The sequence below is a fragment of the Leptinotarsa decemlineata genome, unplaced genomic scaffold, assembly GCF_025532065.1.
Source record: "Leptinotarsa decemlineata unplaced genomic scaffold, Ldec_3_MD MMD2_tig00001719_RagTag_RagTag, whole genome shotgun sequence".
Lineage (NCBI taxonomy): Eukaryota > Metazoa > Arthropoda > Insecta > Coleoptera > Chrysomelidae > Leptinotarsa > Leptinotarsa decemlineata.
This window is the reverse complement of record NW_027412569.1, coordinates 480,878-491,871: the sequence shown is the minus strand read 5'-3', so window position 1 is coordinate 491,871 and position 10,994 is coordinate 480,878. Positions and strand designations below refer to the sequence as shown.

Genomic DNA, 10,994 nt, shown 5'->3' with positions numbered 1-10,994 from the left:
TCCCACATTCTTTTACATGGAGACGAAGAAGTAGAAAACCAAAACCTTTCTTTTCGAGAAATTTCATTGGGTAGCAAGATTAGAAATTCAATAGCCATGTCTTTTTTTCCACTAACCTTATCAATACTCACTGTTTTCCTAAGAACAGACTCATTGTGAAGTATACAATAACAAAATAGGAAGAAGAAAAAAAAAACAAGATCGAATCAGGAAAGTTGTGTAGATCAAATAGAAGTAATATTGCAGTCCATTTTCGAACCAACAGACTGAAAAAAGGTAGACAGTATAAAGAATGATTCTAACAACAAACTCTTCATTTCAACATATATTAAATGAAATGACTCGTTGATAAATAAATCGACATCAGGTAGAACATCTTGAGTGCAAAGACAAAGCAAAAACAATTACTGGAACTTATCCTCATAATATTCTCGTTATTTTCTCAGCACAGTAAAAAATATTTTTAGCTTGACTTATGAGCATCTCTTATAGAAATCAGTTCACATGCATATACCTAGATTATAATTTTTAAAAATATTGCAACTAATTAATTACAACATGACTTCGAAGTTGTAGCCTGTTGTCTTCTATCAACCATCACCCTATCCACAGGGTCTCCTGGTTCCCTTCCAGCGGTTTTGTCCAAAATTGCTTCTGCGAGGTCGCTAAATGCTCGCTCTATGTTGATGTTTGCCTTTGCTGAGGTTTCCATGAATCTAATGCTATGTTCGCGAGCAATCTGTAAAGTTCATTGCCATAAAAAAATAGTACACTACTTGCGGAAATTTTCATGGATAAAACATCCTTTGAATAAGAATTTATTGTATTGCCATAGGTATGTGAATGATGTTTTGGTATGTTTTACAGGTACTATGATAATTGGATACCTCATAGAGACAAAATTCATGAAAACATTAAATTCACTATTGAAGTAGAAGCAGACAATTCAAACTCAATAAATTTCTTGGACTTAACAATTAGTAGAATGAACAACAAACATGATTTTTCAATTTATCACAAACCTTCCTGTAGGTATATTACTATACATTAAGATTCTACCCTTCCTTATCAACACAAAGTAGCAGCTTATAATGGCATAATTCACAGATTAGTCAATGTTCCTCTTTCAATAGATAAGTTCAATAAAGAACTTAATATCTATCATCAAGCAAATTGTGGTTAACAATGGGTTTAAAGCCGAATTAATAAACAAAATACTTTGACGTTTTTCCTATTGATAAGGTAGATGATGGAAATTATAGAGCTTTAACGTATTTTGGACAAACAATGGATTTCAACATTTTCAAAAATATATTATGACTAATAAATTGAAATCTTTGGAAAAGTCTTTGCAAATTGAATCAAATTGATATTTGTTTTCCCAAATATTCAACATTTTTTGTTCTTATATAAGTTGATATGGCTTCATTCCTCAATGAGAGCATCACCTAAAACAGCAAGATTTTGTAAAACTATCTGATCATGTCCTAATTTGCTGCTATTTACCTGTTATGTGTTATAATGCTAATGAATTATTCTATTAAACAAAAAATTCGATGTATTCGAACTCTCACGTCAAAAGTTTTGAGAAGTAGCAGAATTTTGGTTGCGTTACTTTTCTTGAGCCTCATTGTATATACCAGATCTGTTCAAAATAAAATGACAAATATATCAAAAATTATTCAAAGTCACAAAACAGGTTTTTAAATATTAGTGGAGTTTTTTCCCAACACCAAACCGTTATTTCAACACCTTGACACGTTTTTCGATCACCAAGTGATCACCTTCAAAATCTTCAACATTGATCTTCCTCTTGAAGATGATCACACCTCGACACGTGTCGAGGTGTTAAAATAACGGTTTGGTGTTTTTTTTTCCCAAACACCAAACCGTTATTTCAACACCTTGACACGTGTTTCGATCACCAAGTGATCACCTTCAAAATCTTCAACATTGATCTTCCTCTTGAAGATGATCACATCTCGACACGTGTCGTTTCGATCACCAAGTGATCACCTTCAAGATCTTCAAGATTGATCTTCCTCTTGAAGATGATCACTTGGTGATTGAAACACGTGTCGAGGTGTTGAAATAACGGTTTGGTGTTGGGAAAAGAAACTCCAGTAATATTCATTACTACACCAATGGTTCCAAACAGTGCATTACAAGTAAACAGGTTTTTTTAAATTTCTTTCAATAATCCCTGAATTTGCCATTAAGGGATTGTTTATCAAATAATGTACCTGCATACGGGGTATTTCATGATTGAATGCTGGTCCTGAAATTGGTTGGCACTGCCTGGAAGGTCAGAGTTGATAGTAAACAAGTTTGAGGTTATAGTCCAGACATTTTAGAGGGTTTGCCTAGGAATGTGGACATACCCAGCTGTAAATTTGTATGAACTTTGTATTTCGGCATCATAAAAGTATTCTCAAAATTCATATATGACTCGACGGCCGCAACTTTTAAAATTGGGAATAAAAAGAAACGACTTTTTGCACGTTTTTTGCCAATATCTCGTCTCCAAAGGATTTTATGCTAATTGTATTAATTATCAATATTGTAGAAAATTGAATTGTCTACAACTTTTGTTTCAAACATTTTTTCATACGTTGAATCGTGTTTGAGATAGAGGGCAACGCGAGCGCAGATTAAATATTATTTGAAATCAACTGGTTGTCCGATCGAAATCAGCTCATTTAAGGTTTATAAATTATTACTTAACAAATAATTATAAATGATTTTCATTTTTTATTAACAAATACATTATATTTGAATATTTTTTTCATTAATTATTTATTTTCAATTAAGTATCAATTTATTTAATAACACTTACCTGCCCGTGTAGTTATAAATTTGTAGAGTTAAAAATATATATTACATTATAATTTAAATCTAATCTATAGTAATTATTCTTTAATAAATAAAAATTAATAGAAAATGAATAAAATTGTAAATATTTGTATTAAAAAATATCATTTGATACATTTGTGAATGTCAAAATTAAAAAATTCAAGGGCGTTATCATCTTCACCAAGGTTCGTTTCCAATTCTTCCATGATTTCTGGATCAAAAGACCTATCTTTGTTAACATCGGTCTTAATGGTACAGCATTGAGACAAGCTAGCCCATTACACTGGCCACAAGAGCTAAAGCGCATTGCAACCCCGCCTTCCTGCATCCACATCTTGAACCATAACCACTTTTGCAGTTACAGAATATCGTATTGAGTAACTCATCTGGAGCAGGTGGTAAAATGGTCATGATAGGTTCTAGCAATCTGTTACGCATTGTCCAACCCCTTTCCTGGGGTTCTAAATCATGTCCTAACCAAGTTTGAACTTGGTAATAAACACAATCAAAATGTTGGTGAGCTGCTCCACTTGTTGGTGGGATGTTTGATAACTGTACAGGATTATTGAGCTTTGTTAGCTTGACATATAGTGCATAATGAAGATGATTGATAGTATCTACAAACTTTTGGAGCATATAATAAAGTTTGCAATCCACATCAAATAATCTTTGAAGCAGACAGTTTTCTTCTTCAAACGCTGCGGCAAGTTCATCCAAATTATATAGTTTCACAAATGTTCTTAAAAACGTTTTTTCTTACTTTTTTAAAGAGCGCAGAAGTCGTATCACAGCCGCTTAAAGTGTGAAGGAACAAAATGTGTTTTTTAGAACTTGAATACTTGTCGAAACTCTTAGAGGAGTATATTTCCGTTTTCACATTTGCTTTGTCAACTTTTTTAAAGAAAATTTCTTGTTCAAGAGACGGTGTACGCGCAATTAAAATCACAAATAAATCAATATCTTCACCGGCTATAATTGCTGTTCTTTAACGTTTAGATTCTTCAATAGCTGTCTCAATAATGAGAACATCCGCATCACCTATGGCCTGTTTAGTGTTGATGTATTTGTTGATAAAAAATGAAAATTATTTATAATTATTTATTAAGTAATAATTTATTAACCATAAATGAGCTGATTTTGAACGGACAACCAGTTGATTTCATATAATATTTATTCTGCGCTCGCGCTGCCCTCTATCTAAAAAACGATTCAACATATGAAAAAATGTTTGAAACAGTTGTAGAGAATTTCATTCTCTACAATATTGATAATAAATACAATTAGCATAAAACCCATTGGAAACGAGATATTGGCAAAAAACGTGCAAAAGTCGGTTTTTTTGACTTTTGACCCCCAATTTTTGAAGTTGCGGCTGTCAAATCATATGTGAATTTTTAGAATACTTTTATGATGCCAAAATACAAAGTTTATACTAATTTACAGCTGGGTATGTCAACTTTCTGAAATATAGGCCTAAATCGACCTAAAATGACTGGACAATTAATGGTACAACTCATAATCTAGATGAGACTCGTATTCTAACATATCGATTCCTACAAAACGTTATTAACAGCCCTCTACACAGAAGTTTATCTAAGGAGAATATTTCATATACAGGTGAAAGGCAACGAATTGGGAAAATAAAGTTAGAACAAATGTATGTCAAAAAATGGGTTTATAGAGATGTGGGGAGTCTGAATGATATGATTATGAGCATTGAAGTTAACCATCAAACCAAAAATAAAACTTTGCATTCAAAACCAATATTTTAGCTTTCTATAACTTGAGAATGTTTTTTTAAAAAAATCACTGATGACCTTTAACATAAACTGAGTTATATCTTGATTCTAGCAAGTGATTTGTAGACTGTTAGATACTCTCAAAATAGGTGAAATGAAATATTTTAATTTTCTTTCAAGAGCACTCATGAAATATTATTCTCCTGAAATATCTTTTGAACCTTTAACTTTGCAGTCCAGTTCCAGTAAAAATAATATAACTCACCGTTTCACCTCTCTCTTTGCTGACTGTCCTTTTGTCCGTCATATCACATTTGTTACCTAGTATCATTTTCTCCACATCCTCATTAGCATGCTGAAAAAAAATTGATATAATCGCAATGTAGTGCAGAACAAATATTTGTCAACCAAAACTTTTCTCAAGCAACAATGTTCATTGACAAGAATGAGAAACTGTGCAAATATTTTTATGACCGCTATGAAAACACCAATAAACACATTTGAAACGAGACCTGTTGAATTTTTTTCGCATTTCAAACTGGTAATTTCAACTTCAAACTAGTAAGCGTATGTGTGTGTATGCTCTAAAGCCATCTTTAGAGTAGTTGAGCCACTTTGAAATCAATCAAGTCCCAGAAACTTTGCTGTTCAATATCCAGTGTGGTATTAGCTGTGGAAGTAGTTGTTTTCTGGCAGGCATTTACCAGGTAGGTAGTTGAAAGAGACGAATATATCCTTATATCCTTACTATGTGTGTCTATATAACATGAAATATTATATATATATTATGTTTGTGTATTAGGATCTTCCTACCAATAAATCATTCATTCATTCATATTTTCAAATGAACATTGAATTAAAAGAAAATATGATATAAGATACCATCCGTAGGAATGCTATATGTGATATATGAGAGAGAATTGTTGATATAAAATTTCATTCACATGGAACACTATCATCCTGAAGGGCAGACGTACAAGTTTTAGAATATGACACCTGATTTGTCACCTCATCAGCACCATTTTAGATAATATTACAACTTGCTCTTATGTTTTGTCCTGAAACTTCGAAGGGTTTTTTCTTTTTTCTTCAAGTTTGTAATATAATAAAAAAAACTTATGTGTATTATCTATATACCTCTATAAAGAGTTTTCATTATTGTTACTCCATTTCTTCCTTTCTTTGGAAGATTTCCACAATTTTTGTTTAATGATGGAAAAGTGAAAAAACAGAAAACTCTTTTCCCAAAAACCTTCTTTTTTAAAATGATTCCCTTTTCAATTAAAATTCTAATTCAGTTATGACATAAGCAAATACTTCAATTTAGGCAAATTATTGACATGATATGATATGAACTGTTGAATATAGGAAAGTTAATTACTTTCTGGAAAACTAGAAAATTTATAAGAACATAGGCTTTCATGGTCATAGTCATGATTGAAGAGAACAAAATCCGGGCTATTAAGTGAAGGTCGAATGGAACATGAAGTACAAAACATTTCATGTGCTACTACGGCAGACATTATCAGTGGTATGTGCATTTCTTTAATTAAAAATTTTACGTTTTTTTATTATCTGATGTAGATATGACATGAATTGAATTAATATTTGATAAGAACAGTTAAATATAGATAATCATAAATTAACCAAGACATCAGATGTCAATGCTTGGTAAATGCCTGCCGGAAAACAACTACTTCCATGGCTAATTTAGAAAAATCTTGAAACAGAATATTATTTAAATCTAGAGAAACATACTACCTAAAAATTCCTATAGTTAATTCCTTATAATCAAAGGGATAGACTTAAGTAAGAACACACTGGGTCCAATTATATTTTAATTTACTTTGAGATTAATGATTTAGTAGTTTCCCATTTCAAAATTACTTAGTCACCATAGAAATTTTAAATGGTGATGAGTCAAGGATGATTTAAGAGGAATTACTGGTGACTATTGAAATTTCATTAGTTTATCGTTTACTGTAAGTTACAAATCATTAGATACCTATATCATGGAAAATAATGTGATTGGAGTAGCTTCACTGCATCTTTTATTAATCTGCAAAATATGTTGTAGAGTTTGAATAATATAATTTTGTTACTTTGTCATATATTTTTAGAAATATACAACAAAGGACATCCATTCTTTGGGAACCATTGAAACTCTGCTTCGAGATATTAAGACTATAAATACAATTAAAAACAATTTCAATAAAATAACATACCTCATCTATATTCCTCAACCATTTCACTATATTCTCAAAACTTTTTTCATTTGTAATATCATACACTAACATTATACCCATGGCTCCTCTGTAGTAGGAAGTAGTGATAGTGTGGAACCTCTCTTGTCCTGCAGTATCCCATATCTGGAGTTTGATTTTTTTGCCTCTCAGCTCTACTGTTTTTATTTTGAAATCTATGCCTGAAATAAAAATGTTTGAATTTGGCGCTTTTCTGAACCTCACCCATATTTTTATTTTTCATTTACAATGTATAAAATCACGAAATGATATGTGAGGAAAACAAAGAATCTCTGTGCGGATTACATAAAATGGGAAAAAAATTTAAAGAAAATACTTCACCTATAGTTGATATAAAAGTTGTGGTAAATGCATCATCAGAAAATCTAAATAATATACAAGTTTTGCCTACTCCTGAATCGCCAATTAAAAGAAGTTTGAACAATAAATCGTACGTCTTTTTTGCCATTTTTGAGAATAATATCAAATCTTAGAATTATGGAGAAGACAATTATTAAAAATAGAACCAACTACTACCAACAGAAAGTACTAAATTTCTTACATTGTCATGTCATAATTGTCATATGTCACATTTATTCACAGAACTACAGAACTACAACTTTGAGTTTTCGTTATGTTGATTCATTCCATAGATAGAATATTTGTATTGAATTATCTACAATTCAATATTGATTATTTTTCAGTAAATTGTTGCAACAGTTGCCCAACGATTTGCAAATATTCTGCAGAAATGTCTAACCAAGTTATTTATTAGAGTAATATTTTATTGTGAGATTTCACTGGAAAGTTTACAAAACCGCAACACGTGTTTCGCTTAACGATAGCTCTCTCAAGCATTTTCATACTCATCGCGGTTTTGTAAACTTTCTAGTGAAAATCTCACAATAAAGTGTTTATCGATTGAGTTATAGATTTTCATCAAGAATCGGCCAATTTCATCACATAACAAAGTGATATTGACATAGTAAGATTTGATTATTTCAAAAGGAATTGAAAAGCTTGGGTGAAAATAAGTAATTTCCATTCTTCATCAAATATTCTCTTATCTCAAATGTGGAATAGATGAATATAGTACAAATTGTCACTTTCGTTTTGTTTTATACGATCACCTCTGGTGACATCAAAACTGGTATTATAGAATTAGGTTATTGATTATAAAACTCATCCGTCCTTTCGACGTATATAACCATAAGTATTTTCCTCATGGAGGCAGATTGCTTTAAAGATGAGTTGTCGATTTCAATTGCTAGAAACTATTTTTTCCAATGAATAGAAGATGACGAGAGTATGTGGTTTTGAAAATAGTTATGTAAATAATTTTTACTACTTATTTTAATATTTTTTTTCCTTCATTTTATATCTCAATGATATTATATATCTGTATTTGTTCGGAACTATTTGTCATTTTGTAGAATTTGAATTTGCCTTATGATTGAGTTGTTGTATAATTTGCTATTTCACCAAGGCTGATGTACGATTTGAGCGAATGAACAGAAAACAGAAACCCATACATCTTTCCTGGGACAAAATATGCATAGAAACTTACTTATAGGTGTTTAACCGAATCGCTTTTGTTATGTGAAAAACTTTCGACGTGAGAAATAACATTGAACCAACTTTGTACACAAGTGGAAAGATGGTGCAAGAATCGTTTCCAAATGTGAACATTGGTGTGCGCTTAGCGTCTCTGTGAATTGAATGCCAAAGTATGTTAGATCTTTTTATTTTATTAAGATTCAAGGGTGCCGTAGACTGAGAGTTTTCGTCAAAATATTTTATTTAGGAAGAGGTTTATATGATTACACCATGGTATTTCTATGCATCTTGATGAGACACATACAGTTTACATTCATTGACGTTTCGAAGTCCACGGCAAAAATTCGAAATGCAGAATAACAAATTTTTTGATGAAATATTTACAAGATGATTCACAAGAATACCGGAAAGTACTTTTTAATATTTTTCAAGTATGTTAAACTTCAAAAAATATAATGCCAAACTAAAGACTTTCGACACTTCTGTACTAATCACTTTTGTTGTTTCACAAATGCTTTTGCCGAAACCGCGTGCGATACTATTCGCATAGTTATGCTCTTTGCTCTCAATTTATTCAAACAGAAAAAATACCATTTTTAATGCATATCTCTAAAACTATTGTTGATTTTTAAAATCTGAAAAGAGATCCTCAAATGAATGAAAAAACTTTACTGGTTAGTTTTGTGACACAGTTTGGATTCTGGGTATTCTTATATGTGGGACACCTGTTGTAGGCTTATGCCTCTTCTGGGACGGGATGAGTATGCAATAGTTTTGTGGGGTTGCCTTAACAATATTTTTCCTATTCCATGTAAGTACATGGATTTTGTTTGTTGTTAGTTCGACAAGTTTGAAAGTGGTGTGGTGATTTTTGGTCTTAACCGCAAGAAGACAACCGACAATTACAGCACATGAGTTGGTTAACGTGTTGCAGCAGACGCACCAGGTAACCATTGGTCGTGATACTGTCAGAAATCGATTGCATGAAGCAGATCTCCACAACAGAAGGCCACTTAGATGTCCACCTTTGTCGAGAGGCAATCGCGGTAGAAGATTAGAGTGGTGTCAAGAACATCAAAACTGGGATGCAAATGATTGGGCCACCGTTTTGTTTACAGACGAATCCAGATTTGGATTTCATCCAGATTCTCGTCGAGTAAGACTGTGGAGACGACCTTGAAATAATGAACGTTTGAGACACGTCCAGGAAGTCCACACATACAGAGGTGGTACAGTAATGCTATGGGGCGGAATCATGATCGGCGGCAGAACCGATCTCGTTTTTCCAAATCGCTCCCTCCCAGCACGACAGTACCTCGACACCATTGTTCTACCTATCGTCCGTCCGTTTGCTGGTGCTGTTGGTGAAAACTTCCACCTAATGCACGATAATGCTCGTCCACATGTCGCGCGTCTAGTGACTGACTGGCTCACCAACGAAGGAGTTGATGTATTGCCATGGCCAGCACAATCACCGGACCTGAATCCCATCGAGCATGTGTGGGACATGCTTTAACGAAGAATTACTCCGCATATGGGGAACATTCACACGACGTTTCAATTGAGAGAGCTTTTAATCGCCGAATGGGCAAATGTACTTCAACAAGACATTGACAATCTCATTTTGTCGATGTACGATAGATGTAGGGCTGTAATAAACCAGTGTGGAGGCCATACTTTGTACTGATTCAAATTTTTTTTGTATTATGATTTTTTTCGGAGTGCCAAAGAAGAGCCATATTTTTTTTTAGTTTTGCTTATATGCGCACTCAGTATTTTTGACCATTTAATAAATTTTGTTGTAAGATACATTCGTTTAATAATCACTCGTCTACTTTTTTTTCCCTAAAGCGATCTAAAAAAAAATATTGCCATTTTCAAAAATATCCCTAGACTTTTCCGATGTGTGTACTTTGCTTCGCTTGAACGGTATTTTTGCCATCAAGAAACAGTGTAAAATTAAAACACGAAATTGTTTTTGATCCATTGTTTTGAAAATAACAACAGTAGTGTTACTCTTAGCACTATAACTCACAAACTTATGAGTAGAATATCATGAAATGTCAATAGCATCCTTTTGAAAGATAGTACTAACTGAAAAACTGGTGACTGCAATAAGACTAGCGCCATCTATTTGTTGGGCCCGATACTTTTCATCCCATATCGATCAACGACATTAGTAGACTTCCAGCCACCGTGTCTCTCCAAATTTGTAATATTTCGACCATTATCGGTGAATAACGTCGCTGAAGTTCAACGAATGCTATGGCCTGTGTAATTTTTAGAAGCGGGTGAATTTGAAAATTTTGCCATTCCTGATCCGAGATTCCCAAAACTGTGGATACCAACAGGCTGAATCGAACGTTTTTTATAATTCACGAATAATCTGTTATGTGGAGTATGGAATGGCCTATACAACAGCAAATTTTCTTCCTCAATCACAAGTTCTATACATATGTATATTTTGGAATCTGGTATTATCACAAGCACATATCTTCCTTATTGTTTATTAGATCAATTGACATTTTTGTTAGTTCTTCCCGTCTACACGCATCGGCTAATGCAATCATTATTGCTTCCTGAAAATAAAGTAAATTGAGTT

The 10,994-nt window shown here is 32.7% G+C and overlaps 1 protein-coding gene across 2 annotated transcripts; it reads right to left on the bottom strand.

The window, feature by feature from the left end:
* Positions 1-307: 307 nt before the first annotated feature.
* On the bottom strand, positions 308-7,381 carry LOC111517912 (RAS oncogene family member Rab10). 2 transcript variants are annotated; one of them, XM_023174206.2, is made up of 4 exons: positions 7,178-7,381; positions 6,818-7,017; positions 4,858-4,947; positions 308-739 (listed from the first exon to the last, which is right to left on the bottom strand). In XM_023174206.2, the coding sequence occupies exons 1-4, from the start codon at positions 7,302-7,304 to the stop codon at positions 548-550; spliced, it is 609 nt and encodes a 202-aa protein (XP_023029974.1). In that variant the 5' UTR covers positions 7,305-7,381; the 3' UTR covers positions 308-547. The 2 variants fall into 2 exon arrangements, with proteins under 2 accessions (XP_023029974.1, XP_074032323.1); XM_074176222.1 differs by lacking the exon at positions 308-739 and adding an exon at positions 1,613-1,645.
* Between the last annotated feature and the right edge of the window lie 3,613 nt (positions 7,382-10,994).

Bases quoted from the DNA above. Each gene is read 5' to 3' on its own strand.
- LOC111517912 (XM_023174206.2), bottom strand. From the start codon at position 7,304: ATGGCAAAAAAGACGTACGATTTATTGTTCAAACTTCTTTTAATTGGC. The intron at 7,018-7,177 runs GTGAAGTATTTT...TTTTTATTTCAG, and splicing joins AACTTTTATATCAACTATAG to GCATAGATTTCAAAATAAAA. The intron at 4,948-6,817 runs GTATGTTATTTT...ATTTTTTTTCAG, and splicing joins GGTTGAGGAATATAGATGAG to CATGCTAATGAGGATGTGGA.